Raw genomic sequence first — 24,096 nt, 5'->3', positions numbered from 1 at the left:
ATGTAAGACGTAGTCCTACGTCAAAATGGATACATTGAAATCGCGTATTACATACTGTGAGTTATTATCACTTGTTTTAAAAGTGGACATACATTATAACGATAATACATTTTTTCGTGTATAAGCAGTATTAACAATCATTGTATTTCAAAAGGCATGAATTGAACATGAAAGAATTTCTAGAATTATTAAAAATAAGTTTGCGTTTCTATGGTTAGAAAACAAAAATTTGAAAGAGTTTTTGATACGGAGATTTTTTCATTATTTATTGATTTGACAAAATAGCTTATAGGACCACGAGTTTGAATTGAAATAAAACAAATACCGTTCAATGCAAGTTCTACTCGTGCTCTAGTATGTTTATTGGTAACCCATAATTAATAGTTCCTTCTTCCTAAATTAGCACCTGCAACCAAATATTATCAGACACATATTGGTTCACCGTTCGCATAACTTTCATATGCATTTTTAGTTCCGACATTCTTTGTAATTAGTCGGTTTAAGGACCTTTCTACTATTTTGTTCGGATGTCAACAACAAAGATACGACAAATGAGTATTTATATAAAATGAAAAAAAAGAAAGCTGATAATCATCGTTGTGCCTTTTATAATTATCAAACCGACCCAAAGAAGAGAGAGGGGAAACGTTAAACCAGAAAAAAGCTCTTCCTGTTACAATTTATTTCTGTGATTCATCAACAAAAACCATCCCATTCTGGTCTTAAGCAAAAAACCTGACGAAAGGAGCGAATTCGAAAAGATTAAAAATACAACGGAAGGAAGCAGTAAAAAGTGACGCACATTTTGGCTGGTCCGAACAAGAAAAAAAAAGGATCAGACAGCCTCCGAACGAGTATAACAAAGTATGGGTATGTGTAGTAGGAAGGCAATTATTCTAGCAGGAGGAGGCAAAAACATAACAAAATACATCCGGGACACGTACAGATGCATGATGAATTGTAGGTTTGGCTTGTGTGGCTGTATCTGGCATTGATGCCGAAAGCCGATATCCAATTCCTATCATCTGCGCCGTGATGTTACATGCAGGATGTCAACTTGTCATACTGCCCACCAGAGAAGTTACATTTCCCGCTTTACAGTAGACTTTTTTTGCAACGTAATTTCTAATATTATCTTTTGTTCAGCTCGTTCAGTCCATAATTCATTTTCAAATCCCGCCAATGAGATGCACAAAAATACATGTGAACATCAAAACAAAAATATTATCCAAACAACCATAATCATAATCATAAATGAATAAAGAGTTTTACAAATAAAAAACAAAAAAAATGATTATGAATAAACTACTGTTAATTGTATTTGAAGATCACGAGAATCGGTATGAAAATAAATAACGTTTTTCTCAGAATATGTTTTTAAATGTTTTTAAACATGGTAATGCATACACTAAAATTATCTGTCTTACTAACTTGTAACTTCAAATGCATTTGGAACTTAAGCTTTGTTCTCATTTCAGCGCGCTGTCAGCAAGGCGCGTGCGGGGCATGTTTACTTTCTCACGTTTCAATTGCTGCGGACCTGCGGCATGTTTACATTTGAACTAAACTCTGAAGCATTTCTTTGTCTATCCTTAGGATTATGCAACATGTAAATTCTACGTAATCCGTGAAATATGCAATTCTATATAAACCGGGAGAATTTAAAATATTGTTGGCGTGCAATTAGACACAAGTAATGCGCCAGAACCTCGCGCACGCTATGATGGCTCTATAATGGAATATGAATGAGATAACAGCTAATGAAGCAGTTGGAAGGCCGCTGAATACAGGGTGTTCAATAGGTTCGAACTCACTAAAATGTGTTGAAAAAAAGGAAAATACAAGAAATTCTTTTCTGTGTCAATTTGTATTGAGGCCATGTTTATTGAGAACCTTTACGACATATTAGCTGGGAGCACTCGCTCCCATTATTTTTGCGGTATGCCAAACTTGAGACGTTTCCCAAAAGAATCGCACGCGGCACCCACCTGGTCCATTGGCATCTAGTCACAGATCTTGGAAATAAGCTTCTCTAATTGGTCCTTAGTGCTCACTTTATGTTCGCTCTGTATGGCCAGCATATGATGCGCCATCCGATGACCCTTCCCGTAGAGGTCCCGATGTGCCGGGGCCCCAATCTTCTACAGAACCTTATAGTACGCGGCGTTGATTTTAGCGGTTTTCTCGATAAATACCAATGGGAGCTTCCCACGCCTAGATGCGGCTCCCAAACCATCACCGAAATGGCGCTCTGGAACCGCAGGATGTTTATGTGGGACGGGGAGATGCTGGCCAACGTCGGGGCCCACAGCCGATCATTTTGGAAATTGTGAGGCTGCTGCAAGACAAAGGGTCTGATCACGAACATCACTGCCACGTACGCTTTCCCGTCACTTACACTTCACTTAATCTTTTTGTGTCTATTATCATTGTCACGGACAGCTGCGTGTGAAAATGAACTCCGTGAAGTGAAAGTGTTCATTCCCGTTTATAAGAGACATGTTGGTTGCATAATGTCGGGTGTTTGAACGTTGTGCAGCGTATGAGATAATATTCCATTTAATTAATCGTATATTTTAGAATGACAAGTTTGCGATTATACCTCGATGATTAGTTTGCTGAATCAAATGCTGGCTCAAAGATGAGGAGGAATACTTGGTTGCTCGGGAATAATGTAGTTGTTGAACATATGGGAATGTAATTCTACACTAGAGCTAAAACATGACTATTATGTTTAATAATCGAAATCTCGCATACTCTTGTACTTAGCTCTGTCTTACTCGTTTTAATAGTGAGAATAATTTTTTATGAACCGTTTCTACAATTTAGATGAATAATAATATATTCTATATCTCAGAACAAACCCAAATTTATCCACCTCACGATCAGTATAATCTGAGCTACTTCCATATGGGATTCTGAAGTTAATTCATCTTATCCTTCCCATTCTCGTGTAATTTGATATACGGGACATGAGGTTTGATTTAATTATTTAAACAGAAACTGGCCAGAAACTGGAAACTGGCTGGAAAATATTCTGCCGATATTTTCAGCAGAATATGGGAAAGTTAGATCTGATAAAATGTTCTTTACTGACGGTTCATACATAAACGGGTCCACTGGCTTCGGCATCTTCAATGAAAATTCCAGTGCCTCTTTCAAACTCAAAGATCCTTGTTCCGTGTATGTCGCTGAACTGGGTGCGATATACTACGCACTGGGGATCATTGAAACATTGTCCATCGACCACTATTTTATTTTTTCAGACAGTCTCAGCTCAACAGAGGCAATCCGCTCAATGAAGGTTGATAAACGCTCATCTTATTTCCTAACTAGAATAAGACAACTATTGAGTGTTTTGGTCGAAGAATGATTCAAGATTACCTTAGCATGGGTTCCCTCTCATTGTTCGATTCCGGGGAATGAGAAAGCGAACTCGCTAGCTAAGGTGGGCGCTTTAGAAGGCAGACTTTTTGAAAGGCAAATTGCTTATAATGAATTTTGCCACATTCCTCGTCAGTACACGCTCGTAAGTTGGCAGCGCATGTGGAGTGGAGATGAGTTCGGTCGTTGGTTACACACGATTATCCCTAAGGTCTCGACGAGTGCATGGTTCAAGGGATTGAATGTAGGTCGTGATTTCATTCGCGTGATATCTCGGCTTATGTCCAATCACTACAACCTAAACGCGCATCTCTATCGCATTGGGCTCGCAGCAAACAATCTTTGTGATTGTGGCGATGGCTACCACGACATCGAGCATGTTGTCTGGTCGTGTATCCGGTTCCATACTGCTCGCTCTCAGCTCTCTAGAGCACTGAGAGCACAAGGCAGACAATCGGAAATCCCCGTCCGGGATATCTTAGGTAGCCGTGATCCTGATCTTCTACTTCATCTATACCTGTTCCTCAGGAACGCCGATGTCAACGTTTAATGATGTTTCCTTCGTTGTGTCCCCGTTTTATATCCCTCCTATCCGATCGATAAACTTTTACTTAGTCGCGGCAATACATACACACACTCTTTACAGATACACGGGCCAAAGGTTGTGCAGTCCACTGATCATTCAACAAGAGCCAAAGGTTGTACCGCTCATGACAACTCTACATGAACTGATGATTGCGCCGGTTAGTGACCATTCTATCCTGGATTCCTCGAGTCGAGAAAGACGCACCACGCTAGATATGAGGTACAGACTAGGGGGGCGTTGCTGATTGAGGGTCAGCTGCATCCCAATAGGAAGTATCCCGTGTCGGGCACACGTACAGAGACATTGGAGACAGCAACATCCGAATTACGAAAACACTTGTAATACTAACCTCGAGCCAACCGCGAGTAATCGGTTACATATTACTAACATAGATAATAAGAAAAATTGTCAAAGTATTGAACTCCCGGCCCCGTGAGGCTAACGCCATATGAGCCTTGATAAAAATATATATTTTGGGAAAAAAAGAAACTGGTCAGAAGCATAATCCTTTAGAAAACATCTGATGGGTTTCAAGAAATTTGAAAAAAACGGAAAGTGATTCAGATTTTCTTTAGGCGGATATCAAAATTATGGAAAAAGAACTAGAGAAGAATTTAAAAACAGTATCTTGTGAATGCTTTGACTCATTTTTTCCTTGTTTGAAGCTTATTATCACTTTTTTAACATTCTTTCATTCAAAGTATGTCTTCAAAACAATACCGTTGAAAATGTCTATAACGTAAAAAGTTATAACTATCGTAAAAAGTTATAACTATAGCGCATTTACCGAATCCAAATAAACAAATTTACGTCCTCTGGATACGTCAGAATTTCGTTCTAAAAGTGCCACCAGGCGGGTAAATTGCTGTTTGTTTATCTTTTGTTTCTTGAACAAGACAAGACAAGATCCAAAATGTTAGCAAAAAAGCTAAATAAATACGAAATTGAACTTACTCCATTCCGCGTAACTAGCTTTCACCATCTAAAATACAAGTGACAAATATACCTGTTTTTCTCCGTGACGTGCCAGTATCGTGGTATTCATAATAACATCGAGTTCATCAAAGTTGTCACGACGGATGAACTCTTCTGGAGTCTACACACACGGTGACAGCCGTAATAAGGTTGTATACAATTCACTTCGTTTTCACCGTGAAGTGACGTTCGTGATCAGGCCCAAAGAGTTTCTCATCAGAAAAACACGAACTCCTGACCTGCGTCCCCCGAAAGTATCAGTTTTGCTCGGTCCAGCCTCTTCTTCGTTGTAGCTTTAATTACCCTGTGAATCTTGCTTCTTGTACGGCTAGTATCCCAGGTCTTTCGTCATGATGGTGTGGGCAATCCCGAACGACACATCCAGGTCAGCTGAGGTTTTCCGGATCGAGCGGTTCAATTTTCACCCCGTGGGATTTCAAATGCCGGAATATGTCGCCGGGTCGTTCGCCTCTCGCAAACAACTTTACAACGACGTCGCGGTACTCCTGAATCGTGCGCGGTTAACAAACAACAAATGACAGCAAGTCAACACCGTGCACGTCGGTTAGCCTATATATGAGGCTAAAGCTGACACCAATACCAATACACAGATTGCACATGTTGCGCACCTACACAACGATGAAAAGTTGTATTCGGACTTATTGAACACGTTTTATATTTTACACCAAGTTTCTGCCACGACCTAACATTGTAAAAGCCGGCTAGTGTATTTCCATGCTACGGGGAACACTGCGTACCATCGGTACTTCGCGTACCTGCAGGCATAAAATTTACTCCATTCGTGATCCTTAGCTTCTTGTCCAGTAATTCCCGCGGTGCCGGCTGGAGTACGAGTAACCATAGCGAAGATCGGGTAACCTACCCCGGTGGAATCTTGGCCGTATACTGACAGGGAAGGGGCCCTATCCGAGCTTCTGTTCACCATGAAGGTGCGGCTCAAAACAGCATCTGATCCGCATGTTCCCCCGGCTGATAACTGTCCTCGTGCCAGCGGGGACACTAAATAGAGCTGTTTACGATGGTCCCTCGGTAAGACAGGAAGTTGGTGCAAGTCCTGCAAGCCATCCGTAAAAATGAAACGTACAGGAAAATTCCCAAAAAATCGAGACAGGACAATCGGACTAGACCCACGCAAAGAACACGGACTAAAGACTAGAAACTCGAAACATAGAACTGCAAGTCCCTCAACTTGCCTGTTAGTACCCGAATTCTTTCGGAAATATTGAGAGCCCGCAATTTCAACATCGTAGCGCTGGAGCATACCATCTACCAGAGCTGCGGCAACACACACGAGCTGGGTACAGCTTTTATCGTGACGGGTGAATGGCTGGTGGCCGATCAACGAAAGAATGTGCAGACTAAGGATGCGAGGCCACTTCTTCAATATCAGCATTATTAACGTCCACAGCTCTCATCTAGCTAGCACCGATGACGACTAAGAAGAATTCTACGCGCAGTTAGAGCATGAATACGATCGCTGCCCAGAACACAACATCAAAATCATCTTCGGTGATTTGAACGCTCAGGTCGGCCATGAGGAGGAGTTTAGACCGGTAATTGGTATGAGTGGGAGGATATGGTGCTGCTTTTTCTTTCTCTGGAATCGGGGCAGTTCTTCAAGAAACTAAACGCCTCGCAAAAAGGCATTGTGCCGCGGGCCGAAGTGTGCAGGAACAAGGAAGGATGCATCTTGACAATCGAACGCGAGGTGATTGAAAGGTGGAGGCAGCACTACGATGAACACCTAAACAGTGCGCAGACAGGAGACCAAGACAGCGTTGATGACGACTCGCCGGTGCAGTGAACAACGGCGACGTATCACCCCCGACGACGGATGAAGTAAAGGAGACCATTTATCACCTAAAGAACTACAAAGCAGCTGGTAAGAATGGCCTCGCAACGGAGCTCTTCAAGGGAGGTCTGGGAAAACTTGTAGAGTGTATGTACCAGGTGATAGTCAGGATCAGCTACCGGAGAAGTGGAAGGACGAGGAAATATTCCCCATCTATAAAAAAAAAGGTGACAAGCCACCACCAGCAGATCAGGAATTAGCACGATTTATTATTCGAAAGAATAACCGTGTAATCACGATCCTGAATGGTGCCTATAAAAATTCTGTCTCAGATCCTCTTTCGCCGTCTATCGCCAATAGTAAGTAGATTTGTGGGAAGTTAACAGGACGGAATTTTGATAATGAATATAAGTTTCGTCAAGGATTCAAAAACTGCCAAAATGTCAATTTTGATAAAAGACGGATTTCGCGCCGACTCGACCAGATGTTGGCATGACCCTCTCGGAACGTAATGAAACTTTCTGAGCGTGAAGACCTTATCTAATTAAGCAACTGGGCGTACTTAGTTTTCCGAAAATTTATCTAGACTAACATATGGAAAGGACTAAAAATGTTTGATCATTTTTTTATAATTTTTTTTTACTCGAAAATGGTAAGTCCTACAAAAAAGTGATCTATGGAAGAGTTTTAGGAAAATAATTGAATTTTCAGAAAAAAAGACTGAAAAAATATTTTTTGAAATCCTACACTGAAAAATCGATTTCAAAAACTAAAAGTCGATTTTCTCAAAATAGTCATCTCAGATTTTGATGAAATGGTAGATAAAAATGTGCCCTACAACTCTTCTATACATTGCAACTTGTGCATATTTAAGGCAAAAAAGTTTTTCTAACAAAAACTTTTTCAAGATTTTTTCTCGAAAATTTTCTATTTTTTTTTTGAGTGTACAGTTAGAGGAAAAATTAATAACAGATAGAAATGAATTTAAGGTGACCCTTGGATGCTAAAGTTTTCAGTTTTCAGCTTATTTTTGTAATCAAATACAATATATTTCAATTCAGAGAGCAACGATAGCTCTCAAACAGTAGCCATCTGCCAAAAATCTCTTGATCGGTCGGTCAGGTATCGAATAGTTGTTGTAGATTTAGGTATATATTAGAGTCACTGTAGATATAATAATAAATGGACTGTACAGATACCTAAAGGATGAATAAAATGGCTCTGCAGTCGTGTGAAAATTATCAGTCGTGACCGGCAGCAAAGGTAATATGACGGAAAAGAAATAGCATTATTTTGTTTTTGCGTAATCATCAGAGTTCAACAAAGAAAAGTGTGACATTATTTAGCAACATGAGTCAAGCCGTGATCTCCAGGATTTGCAAGGATTGCAAATGCAGTGCTGGTATTAACCCCGGTTTTGAAAATTGAACCGCTCGATCCGGAAATTTCGAAGCCCAAATTATGGCCCCACATTGAAAGTCGCCACCAGTCGCGAATGTCCAATTAATGGTCAAAATCGACTCCAATGCGACACTGAATGGTGCCTCAGCATATCGCAAGATAAGTAACTTACTGTACTTTTTATGCCAACATATCTCTTAGCTCCAAATTTCGGAGTGAAAATCATTCGCGACTAGCTGAGAAAAATATTCTATTTATTATTATTGTTGAATAAGGGTCGGACTACGGGGTTTAAGCAGTTAAATAATTGAATTCAATGATTTTCATTGAATTTTTCAAAATTTAGAACTGATTCTAGACATGCTGATTTGAAAGAGGGCATTGCAATTTAAAATTGTTGTAGGTGGCGACACCATGAATAACATCATTTGACGTGACGGTGCTGGTGGAAGCATTGACTGAATGTGTGAATTGGTGGAGACGTTGACGGAACATAGACGTTCTTCTCCGTAACGTTCTATGTGAATCGCACATTAATCGGGCCATTATCGAACCAAGATTGTTTACACAGAGATAGGTTGTTCGATCTTAAATGTCAATATGCACATCATTAGGACTATCTTTGGAGCATATTTCGACTTGTTTCCTTCATTATCTTCCTAAATCATCTATGCTTGTGTTTGTGTTAGTTGTGTTTTCTGACCATCCAACATGATTAATCTTTTGTTTAGAGCGCTGTCGCCTAGGTCATTTTCCAATTCACAACAATTACATTTGACATCAATGGTTGGGCTACTATTACACAGTGTTCATAGTATGTATATCACAAGCAGTAGTATGTTGGTGAACAGAATACTAGCAAACTTTCCGCGATAATATACGTTATCTAGACTCAACGTAACGTCGACAGCTAGTACAGGTGTGCTATTATTGTTGTATCATATACAAAAACTATTCACACAGTAATAATTGTTTGCAGGACCACGAAGTTTGGTATACGCAATTTTGCTACCTATCAACCAACACTAACGCGAGAACATTGATAGCATACCAGGGCCACTGTCTACGTACGATGATCTAGACTATCAGTTATCAAATGGTCGGTCTGCGGAATTGACTTGCTATACGTATAAGCGGTAATTTTTTACCGTTTTAATAAACGCAAAACTAATTTAGTAAAAAATCTTCAACGTCGCAGAAGAAACGTCATTGAATGGTATTCGAGTTACAAACAATTAATGCAGGCAACCGTAAGTGAGCTAAGCAATGGACATATTCCTATTGATGTAATGGAATTCTAAAACATCCTTGATTGTCTGCTTTTAATGGATAGTAAAAAAAAGTGGCCCTGTACATGGTGATGTTTATGAAAAACCTAAATGTTAGATATTAATATAAGCCATGCCTTTTTTCTTTGACACTTGATCAATGGCAAATGAATGGATTCGCTAGTGTGCGTGTGATTCAAGGCAACCCGAATTACATGAATTGAGTATTCTTGAAGCAATGACGTTGGTGTAAGAAGAAAACATTCAACAGCAAGTGAGTAGAACGTAAACAGTGATTTTTCTCTAGTGCATCGATTTATGATTTGTGAAGCTGTTACATCCAATACGAACAGTGCCCAAAAGCATAACTAGAATGAAATAACTGCTGGGAACATGAAAGTAACGCGACAATTGTCGACGGGTCCCTTCATACTATAGAAATCATGTGTGTGGGTATGAATGAATCTACGATAGTAAAGTTTCGCCATCTTATATGTATTCGCGCAAATCTCTCGTCTTCCAATTGGAATCAGTCGTCAGTCTACTCTTTCAGACCAGTGTCGTCATAAATGTTTTTCATGCGCGATGTAGAGAGACGAGTTGGAAGTATGTGGAAAGCACCTTCGCATTGAATAATGATGTTCTGAAACTGCGGATAAAAGTGTAATGTTAAATACCGTGACATAAGGTATCCGAATTGCGACGGGAAATGTGAAAAACCACCTTAAAAATGAGTGAAAACTTTGCGGCAGCTGCGGCCGCTAAACAAATGCCAATTGAGAAGCTAGTGCGTGTTGGATATTACGAACTTGATAAAACGATCGGAAAAGGCAACTTTGCAGTAGTAAAACTAGCGTCTAATGTTATAACTAACTCTAAGGTAATGTATGAGCTGCGAACTTATTACGTGAAATCATGCTAGGTTTATATTTTTTGGCTATTTTTATTTGAATCGAATTGGATTTTGACAAGCAGCCATTATTGTGCGAAACATCGATTTCGAATCCGAGAAATTATTCAGGGCTCACGCATACAGCTATGATTTTTTTCGAACATAGACGTCAAGTTTATGTTTTGATAGAAGCAAAACAAATTGGATAATATCAGGAAGCGCACACGTTTCGCATGAGCATATTAAAACCACAGAAAACGTGATATGTCGATTTTATGAATTCATGCCTCAAACGTTGATCATTGCGCATTGGTTCTAGATTTTATTCCTTACATAAGATGTAAGAATATGTTATGATAAGAGTTTTCAATTTTCGTTGGGTGACAGGTTTTGATAGTTGAGTTGGAATATACAGTCAATCGCAAAATTGAGTAGACACCCCGTGTTGAGTCCTTCGGGGTAAAAACTAAATAATTAAAAGCGACTTATATTCGTCGTAGAATCGATCGACACTCTCATGTACTGCCATTCTACGCATATTTTTCTTTTTGTATCCCATTTATTTATTTATTAGGCTCATTAGCATTTTAGCTGTAACAGAGCCGCGTTTTAATCGTGTACATGTACATATGTTTTTAATGTTTCTATAAATTGTAAATTACACAGTAGTTAGTAGTAGCCATTTAGGCGTTAAGTTTTCTGATCCATTACATTATGGTAAATTACACTGTAGTAGCCATTTAGGCGCAAGGGTATTCTTTCTGTTCTTCCATTGTTCAGCAGACCGGACAGCGGAGACAGTTGATATTGATCATTGTTGGGTTATTTTTAGAACAGCAGCCCGATGTTTCTTGCAGAGCAGAGCAGTTGTATGGATGAATCGATCTTTGTTCCAGCGTGGATCGATTTCCATCGCTGATGATGGTTGCGTGGACGTAGTTATTCTATAACAACACACATATGGTCAATTGAGGGCCCTGAGTTTGAACTCACGATCGATCGCTTGATAAGCGAACGCGAAACCAAGTGGCTACGAAGACCCCCTCCATTCTACGCATATTGTCCCATGTTATTTTTCAGCAATTTTCACTTTTTTTCATAAAGCGATGTTTTCATGCATAATCTTTTGAAAAAAACTTTTTGTTTGTTCCCAGCTTCTAAAAACAGCATCGAACTCAATTGTCTCATGTTGATATTCTAGGCATAACTCCCGCCATGTATTTTTGGTAAATTCATAATAAATGAATCGATTCAAGAAAAAGAATTTTATGTCACGCTTTCAGCAGGGCTAATACACTCACTTCAGGTTTGGAAGAACGAACTAATTCACAATCAAATAAAAAAGAATTAACAGAACACGTGCCCACCTCGTTAACGAATGCCTAATAACAATGAGAATTATATTCTGCAAAAGTGTTGCAGATCAATCTTTGCGCTGATGTTTGATGTTTTCATTTCTTCACAAAAAAAAAATTGTTTGTTCCCAGTATTAGAAAAAACAATATCAACATCCAGTTCCAGAAGCCGCCATCATACCATACATCATTTGACTGCCTCCGCCGTGTTTTACTGTGAGAACCAAATGCTGAATCTGCGCCACCGATCCTGTTTCCTTCACACCATTTGTCCTCCATCCGATTCAAAGAGATTAGTTTTCATCTCATTCGTATAAAGGACCTTGTTCCAGAACTCCTTAGATCTGTTAACATATTCCTTAGCAAACTGTAGTCGTTTTTCATACTCACCTCTGAGATGAAAGACTTTTTACGGCCAACACGACCTCTCAGATTGTTCCTGTGTGCTACTCTCAGGACAATGTCTGCGCTGACAGGTCTTCCAATGGTGCCGGCTACTTCGGTAGTCAATTTAGGAATGTTTGTTTTAGGGTTCTTGCGAAATGTTCGCACAATTACTCGTTCATCATCAGAAGACAGGATACGTTTGCGTCCTCTATTCGGGAGATTTTCCATGGTTCCTTCGTATTTCCACTTGTTAATGTTTTTCTTTGTGGGACATCAATAAAAAACAAATACCAACACTGCCCAAGCATTGGTTTAGTGTTGACCAAGATGTGTGGAATAAAGGTGTGACCGTGTCGTCAATAAGTGCGCGAGGGGAAACGGTATAAATATACAGAGGACTGTGGAAAGGGATTTGACTGCAAAAAGAGATGTCTAAATTTTTCGTTTATTCGATTGTCGATTAATCGTGGGGTCATTTTTGAATATTCGATTCATTCGAATAATTGTCTTTCAGTATTCGATTAATCGAGCGAATATTTATTTCTTGTAATCAAAAAGAACAGACATTCATGATAAAAAATATGTCATAATTTTAAAAGTTACATTAAACATAATTTTGTAATAAACATGGTGCAGAATAATGGTTTTTGAGTGAAATGGTATTTCAGTATATTGATAAATTTGCCATTTCATGATTTTTTGAGGACAATTGAATGAAGAGCACACCATGAGAATGATGCACAATATTTTTACTACACCAACTTATTTTTTTTTCTGTTCAAAATTACCTATTCTTCGAATGTTGTTGAAATAACTGATTTGTTTGAATATTTCTACTTGGTCCCTAGCTACTAGTTCAAAAAAAGTATATTTATAGAACCATTGACCACTAGTATAGTATATTTTCCATGGCACTCTGAATTGGAATACTATTTTAGAACGGGAGCTGAGGCTACCTTCTTCAAGTCTTCATTTTACTCCTGCAGGCCCTGAATTCCACCACCAGGCAATCATTTTCATGCTTCAATCGTAAATGGTTCAGCATATTCGATGGATTTTGACGAAACACCTAACGGTTAACACTTCTTTACTCGCGCATAGGTCTGAGAGACCGAGAAATCAATAATTCGTTCATTTCTCAGAAAATATCAACACTACGACATTGCGATTTTCTCTAGTTTCGTCATTCGTTGTTCGTCGTCGTTTAGCGTATCGTATGAGTTGGTACGAAGGGGACGTGTATCACTTTTTCATCACTTTCTGTCTGAGAAACCAACACGAGTACAGGAGTAACTTTTTTGGACAAGTGACTTTTTTGCTATTTTAAAATATTGTTCAATGAAATGTATAAATTAATGTCAGTGGGGTGGAATACTTATTAAATACAATGCATAATATCATTTTCGGACTATTATTATTTGATTTTAGTCCTTTTTGTCACCTGATTAAACAGATTCATACATTATTTGTCGTTAGATTCATACGTGCAAAAGTAATGTACAAATGTTTGACATTCGTATAGTTGTTCACTAAATACAATAGCCACACATATACACACTTGTGAAAGAATTACACTTGCGTAAGAATAGTAAACTATAAATTAATCGGTAGCTTATGGTTATTTTTACAGTTACAGCTTCGGGCTTCGGGAACAATATCGACAAAAAAACAAGTCGCAGGAAGTTTCTATAAATCCTCTATTAACTATCTAGAAATTTTGCACTGAATTTTTAGAAAAAATGGTTCCCTTTTTCATTAATCGCGATTACTTTGATAATTATTCGATGAATTCATATTTTGATTTTTCATTATTCGATACAAAACTCCTCGAATAAAATTGCAGATATTCGATTATTTGCATCTATCGAACGATTAACCGACGTCTCTAACTGCAAAACGCGGGAAAATTATCTCCATCACCAGCCGATACCGAGAGTCGATTTATTCTCTTGAGCTGAAACATATAATAAGATAGAGTATATTGCAAACCTAACTTTAATCGTAAAAGACTTACCTTTCAACTTTTGAATGCTCTTATTGCCACCAAAACAATTCCACATACAAGAAGCAAAAAAACATATTGCAAAATATTGCAGATTGTTTACATACAAAATCCAAGATGGCTGAAAGGCCTTTCTCATAAGTCGCGCTACCGTATTGTATCTATCGTGGTGTTGACACCAATTGGCGATCTAACGCAAAACGTAAACGATCGGTGAGACATCTGGATTTTGTTTTTGAACTAAGAAAATGATGATAAGGTAACCTAAAACTCAAAAACAAATCACGTATATTTTACTTCCGGTATTTCCAAGGTAGTTCTCACATGCAGGAACTGTAAATTTTTCAACTTGTTTTGGATTGTGCTCTCAATTTTTTTTGATTCAACCATTGTCAACATTTATACAGTTTCCACTACTGGAAGAGGTAATAATATAGCATGTTATATTAGGCTGTCAAAAAAGTCCTGCGGTATTTTTTTTGAATTTTCCTTTGTTCATAAAATTAGTTACAATCATCTGTTTTGAGTCAAATATGCGCCGTTTTGTTCGATGACTTGTTCCCAACGACATGCCAACTTCATAATACCCCTGTTATAGAACCTCGCTTCCTTATTGGCAAAAAACTCGGATAGCCAATTTTCACAGGCCTCTTTTGTGGCTAACTTCTGACTACCTAGCTCGTTCGCCATGGACAAAACAGGTGGTAGTCACTTGGTGCAAGGTCCGGACTATACGGCGGATGCAAAAGAACCTCCCATCCGAGCTCCCGGAGCTTCTGGCGCGTCACCAAAGAAGTGTGTGGCCTGGCGTTGTCCTGATGGATGACAATGCGGCCACTGTTTATCAAAGATGGCTTCTTCTTCATGAGTGCTACCTTCAAGCGGTCCAGTTGTTGGCAGTACAGGTCCGAATTGAGCGTTTGGCCATAGGGAAGCAGCTCATAGTAGATTATTCCTTGACAATCCCACCAAACACACAGCAGAACCTTCCTGGCCGTTAATGAGGGCTTGGCTACCGTCTGAGCCGCTTCAGCGGGCTTCGACCACGACCGTTTGCGCTTCACGTTGTCGTAAGTGACCCACTTTTCATCGCCAGGCACCATCCGCTTCAGAAACGGGTCGATTTTGTTGCGATTCAGCAGCGATTCACGTGCACATAGTACTGTAAAATATGTCGGTCGGACAAACAAAACACTGTCAAGGACTATATTATAGCAAAAATACCTTTCCAACAAGCTATAGTATGACTCGATACAATGAATACAACTAGAACTACGCGACACCTCGCGGAAATACCGCAGGACTTTTTTGACAGCCTAATATATAAAATTGCGCAGAATTAAATTTCTTCCAAACTCATCGCGATAAACAAATTGAGTTATCACAGTTCCGTTTTTGTGGAAGAACTGGGGCGATATTCACTCAATTAACGGTATACCAAGGCAATTATCATTTCTAAAATAAACTTGAAAACTTCATGTAAGTAATGAAATGCGCTATATAACAATACCAATTAGAATAAACATTGAATAAGCTAACAAACTTTGTTCAAAAGTAAGTTATGAATTTTAGTTTCCTTCGATATGATTGTGAAGACATTTGAACACATATTTCGTACCATGTGAAGACATTTGAAAAAATCACCAGGCATCTCTGCTTCCTAAGCTAAAATGTTCGGAAATTTATTGCACGTACAGCTAGTTAAATGTGTGAGTAATTAATATGCATCAAAATAATCAATGCATTCAAAATATTTTATACTAAATAAATGGAAAGAATCGTCAAGTAGCATGTGTACACTCAATTTTGCGATTGACTGTAATTATGAAAAATGAACCAAAAGCATATTTTTCGTTTTTTTTTGAGATTTTTTTCAAAGGGCCTTTCTCAAGGCTAGAGACGAATGAACTGCAAAAGTTTAAAGTCTCTATAATACAATAACTTCCTTCCTTCCTTCCGTAACGATCATTCTCATCCAAACCGTACACCACATCGGTTCGCATCACAACACATCAACAAACCAACCCAAGCAGCCATGTCTGGACATGATAAAGGAGGAAAAGTGAAGGGAAAGGCAAAATCCCGCTCGTGTGTTGATCTGGAGTTCCCCGCAAGGGTAGCTAGGCCGAGCGCGTTAGTACCAGTGCACCAGTCCACCTAGCCGGCGTTATATAGTTTCGGCCGCCGAAGTGATCGAGTTAGCTGGCAAAGCTGCTCGCGACGATAAGAAAACCCGCATTCGGAACAGAACACATTCGATTCGGTGGACATCAAGACAACAACAGGCAGTTGCAGCGAGTGGCGAGTGGCAAACGCAATCGCAAAACGGCATCAGGTAGCAGAAGAAAAAAGTTTGTTCTTTATACAAACTGCTTTGGTGGCAAATCCAGAACAAGGCGGCATCGAGGGCGTTCGAAATGGTTTTTTTCAAAACCACGAGTACTAAGTTTTCTAAATTGGAACCATTCCATAAAACAAGGCGCTTTTCAGGGCCATTAAACCTTCCAAAAAAGAGTTTAGGAAATACAGTTCAATGCTTTCTAAAACATTATCCAAAATAATAATAAAATACAAATTGATTTTTTCATAATTTGTTAGCCAGGATCTGATGAGTATGTGAATTTGGCAGTTGTTCTGAGCATATTGATAGTTGGGGACTTCCCTGATTATTCAATTTTCAACAATTCTTAAATTGTTTCCAGATTGAAAGTACAGTAATTTACAATTAGTTCGACATTTAGCTAAATGGACGGACATGTAATGCGACTTATTTAGTTGGACATTTTTGTAAACATAGAGATCCAAATTATGACCCCACATTGAAAGTCGACACTGTACCACTGTCATCGCAAATGTTCAATTACAGGTTAAAATCGCCTCCAATGCGACACTGAGTGGCGCTTCGGCACGTCGCATTGAATGTAATTTACTGTACAACATGTCACAAAGCTGGATGGGAAGAAATTTTCCAACTGTGAAAGCTGTGGCGAGTGGCAACAAATCACTAAACAGGAAGGTTTAGCCGAACAAGATGGGGATATCGAGTGATAACAAAACAATAAACTCTTTAGATTGAAGATAATTTTGCGATCCTGAAAAGGACCCTTTTTAGCCTGCATGTGACTCCAACGAGCGAACAAATCGTAATGAATGCATTTTTTTGCCATCGCTCCCTTTTAACGCTCATTCGTTCGTCTCGTTGGACTCGCCCCTCTGGCTGAGTCTGCCGATTTGTCTCTATCCTGTGAGTGTGTACCGCTAGAGTATAAAACACGCGGACCCCAAAAAAATATCTTATTTTCTTTCAAACCGTAAACCCGTGTGGTTGTATCGTGGTTGTATCGTGCATCGGCATCGTGGACGTAACAAAGGAGGACAAGTTAAGGGAAAGGCAAAGTCTCACTCGAACCGTGCAGGTCTCCAGTTCCCTGTTGGTCGCATTCACTGATTGCTCCGCAAGGGTAACTAGGCCGAACGGATTGGTGCCGGAGCACCAGTATACCTAACAGCGATTATAGAGTTTCGGCAGTCGGAGTGCTCGAGTTGGCTTGCAAAGCTGCTCACGACAATCAGAAAACCCGCATCAAGAACAGAGCAGCTTCGGTTCGGCGCTCATCAAGGCAACAATTAGTTTCAGTGAGTGGCAAAGTGTTTCTCCGGCACGTCGCATTAAATGTAATTTACTGAACAACATGTCACAAGCTGGATGGGAAGAAATTTTCCAACTGTGAAAGCTGTGGCGAGTGGCAAACGCAATAGCAAAACAGGAAGGTTTAACCGAACAAGATGGGAATATCGAGTGATAACAAAAACACAACACCGAAGGTTCTTTTCAGAACCATCAACATATTCATAAAGAGTAAACAGTAAACTAATCCATTTTTCAGGTAGATAGGTAGGTATTCACGTAGGAGAAGAAAATAAAACAATATATTTAAAATATATATTTAACAAAAGCTGTCCCCTTTGTATAGTCCTACGTCACTCCGGTTATGTCCCCGACATTACCCACCCGTCTTTTTTTTTCCAAAATATATATTTTTATCAAGGCTCATATGGCGTTAGCCTGACGGGGCCGGAGTTCAATATTTTGACAGTTTTTCTTATTATCTATGTTAGTAATATGTAACCGATTACACGCGGTCGGCTCGAGGTTAGTATTACAAGTGTTCTCGTAATTGGGATGTTGCTGTCTCCAATGCTATGTACGTGTGCCCGACACGGGATACTTCCTATTGGGATGCAGCTGACCATTAATCAGCAACGCCCCCCTAGTATGTACCCCATATCTAGCGTGGTGCGTCTTCTCGACTCGAGAAATCCAGGATAGAATGGTCACTAGCCGGCGCAATCATCAGCTCGTGTAGAGTTGTCATGAGCGGTACAACCTTTGGCTCTTGTTGAATCATCAGTGGACTGCACAACCTTTGGCCCGTGTATCTGTAAAGAGTGTGTGTATGTATTGCCGCGACTAAGTAAAAGTTTATAGATCGGATAGGAGGGATATGAAACAGGGTCACAACGAAGGAAACATCATTGAACGTTGACATCGGCGTTTCTGAGGAACAGGTATAGATGATGCAGAAGATCAGGATCACGGCTACCTAAGATATCCCGGACGGGGATATCCGATTGTCTGCCTTGTGCTCTCAGTGCTCTAGAGAGCTGAGAGCGAGCAGCATGGAACCGGATACACGACCAGACAACATGCTCGATGTTGTGGTAGCCATCGCCACAATCACAAAGATTGTTTGCTGCGAGCCCAATGCGATAGAGATGCGCGTTTAGGTTGTAGTGATTGGACATGAGCCGAGATATCACGCGAATGAAATCACGACCTACATTCAATCCCTTAAACCAAGCACTCGTCGAAGCCTTAGGGATAATCGTGTGTAACCAACGACCGAACTCATCTTCACTCCACATGCGCTGCCAACTAACGAGTGTGTCCTGACGAGGAATGTGAAAAAATTCATTATAGGCAATTTGCCTTTCAAAAAGTGTGCCTTCTGAAGCGCCCACCTTAGCTAGCGAGTCCGCTTTCTAATTCCCCGGAATCGAGCAATGAGAGGGAACCCATGCTAAGGTAATCTTAAATAATTTTTCGACCAAAACACTCAATAAATGTCTTATTCTTGTTAGGAAATAAGATGAGCGTTTATCAACTTTCATTGAGCGGATTGCCTCTATTGAGCTGAGACTGTCTGAAAAAATAAAATAATGGTCGATGGGCAGTGTTTCAATGATCCCTAGAGCATAGTATATCGCACCCATTTCTGCGACATACACGGAACAAGGATCTTTGAGTTTGAAAGAGGCACTGGAATTTTCATTGAAGATGCCGAAGCCAGTGGACCAGTTTATGTATGAACCATCAGTAAAGAACATTTTATCAGATCCAACTTTCCCATATTTTTCCGAAAATATCGACGGAATAACATTGGAGCATAGGTGATCTGGTATTCCATGGATTTTTTGTCGCATGGACAAATCAAAAATGACAGAGGAATTGCAAAAGTATGGGAAGCAAACTTGGTTGGAGATGCCTGGTGAAGGGTGCACGTCGTGGGTAAGGTACTCATGGTATAAAGACATAAAACTTGACTGAGGAGTCAGTTGTAGTAGATTTTCGAAGTTATCAATCACCAATGGATTCATGATCTTGCAACGGATGAGAAATCTGTAGGATAATTCTGTGAACCGAAGGGTAAGCGGGGGTACTCATGCCAAAACTTCGAGACTCATCGTATGTGTCGAATGCAAACACCCCATGGCTATACGCAAGCAACGATATTGTATCCTCTCCAGCTTGAGAATATGAATCCTGACAGCTGATCGGAAGCAAAAACTGCCATATTCTAACACTGACAATATCGTTGTTTTGTACAATTAATATTTTTCGAATATTTTTCGTTATCACATTCATGATTTTTAACTAAGCGCACGTTCATAGGTCCAATCGCAGAACAGTTCATTGATTGATTTTCTAATCTAACCTTCAAAATTACCTTTTACTATAAAATTCCTAGTACTTCTACCAAAACTCGTCATTATAATATCAGATTATTTTCAGACACAATTCTCGTTCAAGATTTTTCAACCACTTGCAAATAACATGTTTCTCCGTTACTTGGAATAAATGTTGGATACAGAAAATAGTTTTATTCTTATCAACACATTCGGTGATCTATTTTTATTTATATAGATAGAAGAAGATATAGGAGAACGTTTTATCATATTAAAAAAATCAATTGTCATGTTTGGTTTTGCTCTCCATTTCAGAGGAGGGAGGAGTGTCGCACTGTCATAAAAACATTTTTCATATTCAAAAACCTTCACATGTCACATTTGGCTCCATTTGATTGATTAGTTTTCGAGTTATGCAGAAATTTGTGTTTCATTTGTATGGTAGCTTCCCCTTAGAGAGGAGCGAGGAGTGTTGAACCGCCTTAGAAATGTTTCTTGCCCCCTAAAACCTCCACATGCCAAATTTGGTTCCGTTTGCTTGATTAGTTCTTGAGTTATGCAGAAAGGTATGCTCCATTTGTACGGCAGCCCCCCTCCCCTTCAGAGAGAGGGGAAGATTGTCTATCTACCATAGAAACGTTTCGTACCGCATAGAACCTTCACATGCAAAATTCGGCTCCATTTGCTTGATTAGTTTTCGAGTTATGCTGAAATTTGTGTGTTCATTTGTATGGCATGGTATGGTATCTTTTCAACTATTTAGAAGATGATTTATATTACCCATTTGCAACATTTTTAGACCCGAGGTTCATGTCAGACCGTTTAGTAGATCTTTAAATGGGAACATTTCGGGAGGAAATCTTATTGGAGTACACCCAGCTTTTTTTTACGCGGGGGATGCGCACCTCGTGAAAAACCGCGTTAATTGGAAAATCCTAGAGTTTATCTTTCAGCTCCTTGCAGTAATCTCAGTAAGACAGCAAGACTGTTCTCTAAAGCTTGCCTGGTGTACGAAGCAAAGTGTTATCCGTTGTCACCATCGACTAGTGAAAAATTATTATGTTTGGATTATGTATGAATCGTCTTCTGAAAGAAACGGCTCTTCGCCGCCTCCAATATCCATTAAGCGTAGCAGAAGATACTGAAACTGAATCAAACCTTACACGCGACACTTTTTGAGACTGTTTCAACGAAGTGACAACAGAAAATAACAGGCAGCGTCGCGTCCAGGAAAAAATCTCATTGCTAACGAAATCAACTGTTGTATGAAAACATTTCGAATCACGATCCTTTCATTAGGTGAGCATTAAAGTTTAAACAGTACCCCCAATTTGGCAAGGTTTGCTAGATATTTTTTTAGCACCTTCCGCGTTTTTATTCACGTATGAATTATGTTAATGAGCTATTTTACCGAATAGTTTGCGGATATTTTATCTCTGAAGTTTCACTTTTCAAAAAATGAATTAATTTTGTTCCAATATTGGCATTGCTCTTTTAGTATAAAATCCGTCTTGTTCCAAAAAGAATCAAAATAATCCAAAATAGAAAGTGTTCTTTCGGTAATGCCTTCTTGTACAGAACAATTCCAGGGTGTCCCGGGTGTATCGAAAAAACGTTTGGTAGTATTTTTCGGTCACGAAGGGTAACCCAAATACGTAAAGGCCTGTCTATGTACTCTAGTGTTTTGGAAATTACAAAAGTCCATAAAGAGGTGCATGGAAAATGTTTTTCTCTGGACTTTGGAGTTTTCTTGTGACCTTCATGCTGAGGAAGGAAAGAAAATGCTTTTGATGTTTAAATAGAAATATGAAATTTGTATTTCCTGTTCAAGGAAAGACCACTGTCGAAAAAATCGTTTTTCTTTGCATTTTTGGGAAACTTATGCCCTCAGAAATGTTGCCATGAAGGATTTTTCAATATTTGATTTCGTTGCAAAGTTACAGCCAAGAGTATGAAAATACATCTTTAAATATATTGTAAACAATAACCAAAATATCCGAACCGAAAAAAAACACGAAAATTCATTATTTTTCGACATTTCAGACAGTGTCCCCCCCTAAAATAAATACGACACTCACATAGAATATGTAGATAAATTGGAAAAAAGGCTTTTGATTTTTAAAAGATCGGTTCGACAAAGATCGATTCACTGGTACCGATTTAATCAGTGAATCAATTCCAACGCCGTTTAGGGAATCGATTCGTCAATATCGATCTTTTTACAAAGATTGACCAATCCTAGATGAAACAGATTGGCCAAGACTGTGGCTAATGAAAGTATGCGCCGGCTAATGAGCGGAATCAACAGTAGTGTGAGAAAATGATATCAAAATAACGACGAAGGATTGGTTTCAATTTAATTATCATAACATATAATGCTGTCAGTATATCTAAATGAGTAGTAATGACATTTCATCGAACATGGACACCGATCACATTCGACTACTCGATTGATGAAGTTGTACTGGAGAGAGTTGAACAAGTATGTGACTTGGGGATAACGTTGGACCCAAAGCTTTCGTTTGATTTGCATCGATCAATGGTAGTCACTAAGGCGAATCGGCAGCTAGGATTTATATCTAGGATTTCGAGGGATTTTTCCGACCCGTACTGTTTAAAGGCATTATACTGTTCACTTGTGCGACCAATTATCGAGACTGCGTCTGTCTTTTTCCGTACCAACTAACCAGTAGCATTAGATTTGAACGTATCTAAAGAACTTTCATACGTCGAGCCCTAAGGCCTCGGTATGCTGAAAGATGTCGTTTGCTGAGTATGGATACATTAGAACGCCAACGGAAAATTCAACAAGCAACTTATGTTGCAAAGATTTTGGCCAATGAAATCGACTCCTTTAACCTACTCTCGCGCTTGAATCTGCGTGTACCAAGCAGATCTGTCCGGTCAACCTGTTGCGGCATGACCCACACCACACTTCTTATGGACAACACGAGCCTGTTACGAGCATAATCCACACATTTTCTTCAGTTGAGGAGCTTTTCAAGTTTGGAGAACCTGCAGCTCGTTTCCAACGACATATTACTGGTTCTAGGTTCATATAATATTAAACCCTCTAGTTCATTAAGACTTATGTTAGATGAATGTATCTTTTAATAAAAAATAATAAAAAAATGAAACAACGTAGGATTCCTTACAGATATTAGTGAGAATGATCAAATAAAAATCTTTCAGCTATTCATGTAGCATCGTGAATTCAGGTTTTTCAACCTTAGACAAACGATTCAATCTGTTGATCTGGGGCGAAACACTCCGAAAAAAGCAATAGAGGTTTTGTCATTAACTCTTTTGGGGGCAGTCAATATTCTGCAAGCATTCTGATTTTTGTCATATTCATACATATCCATACTATAACTCTGAAAATCGTGAAATGCATCTCTTCACCACCGCCGATAATGAGAGCCAATGAGTTGCCGAATGGTGTAGGATTTTAAGCGGCTTGAGTTCCAAAGTTTCCTGTATTACCTCGAATTTGTTACTTCTTCATGGGCTATTGGTTATATATGTCCCTCAATTAATGCTCAAGATAGTCAGAAATTTTCTCACATGTGTAACTAGCACACAAAGCCAACGAATAACATGTAGATTTGACGAGTATTAGATCTGGGCGATCGATTTTTATCAAGCGCATTACGGAACTCGAAACCCCCATCATCACGGTCGCACCGTCCGACGCGAATCCATTTTAGACGATCTTTGTAAGGAAGACCGTCCTTCAATTGTAGCTTTGTAAATGCTTTTATGATCAGCAGCACCAAGCGATACTGCGGCGTAAAAGTCATAATGAACCTTAATGTAGCTTTGTAAGAAATTTCACACGCGTAAAAAATCTGTACTAACATGCACTTTTTGACAAAAATCTGTTTCCTGTACCGTACAGAATCTGTACCAAAAAAAAAACGAAAAAAAACCGGTCCTTTCCAGATAAATCTATATGTGTGGCAATACTGATTACATCCATCTTTCTTTTGGGACTTTGGACCGTCTGCTTTGGTTCTCAATACTGTCAGGTTTTTTTCGGACATGCTATCATAGAGATCCGTCTTTC

At 39.3% G+C, this 24,096-nt stretch overlaps 1 protein-coding gene across 4 annotated transcripts in view; it reads left to right on the top strand.

Moving 5' to 3' along the window:
* Positions 1 to 9,263: 9,263 nt before the first annotated feature.
* The window catches only part of LOC129765419 (uncharacterized), a 31,546-nt gene continuing 16,713 nt past the window's right edge, over positions 9,264 to 24,096 (top strand). For all 4 annotated transcript variants that reach the window (XR_008741430.1, XM_055765731.1, XM_055765732.1 and 1 more), the window contains exon 1: positions 9,264 to 10,307. Coding sequence is in view for 3 of the 4 variants with exons in the window: in XM_055765731.1 (XP_055621706.1) it covers positions 10,158 to 10,307 (150 nt within the window). In the remaining variant the exon portion in view is untranslated. The remainder of the gene's footprint in view (positions 10,308 to 24,096) is intronic.

Source organism: Toxorhynchites rutilus, chromosome 2, assembly GCF_029784135.1.
Source record: "Toxorhynchites rutilus septentrionalis strain SRP chromosome 2, ASM2978413v1, whole genome shotgun sequence".
In the NCBI taxonomy this organism is placed as follows: domain Eukaryota; kingdom Metazoa; phylum Arthropoda; class Insecta; order Diptera; family Culicidae; genus Toxorhynchites; species Toxorhynchites rutilus.
This window is presented reverse-complemented; position numbering and strand designations above follow the sequence as displayed.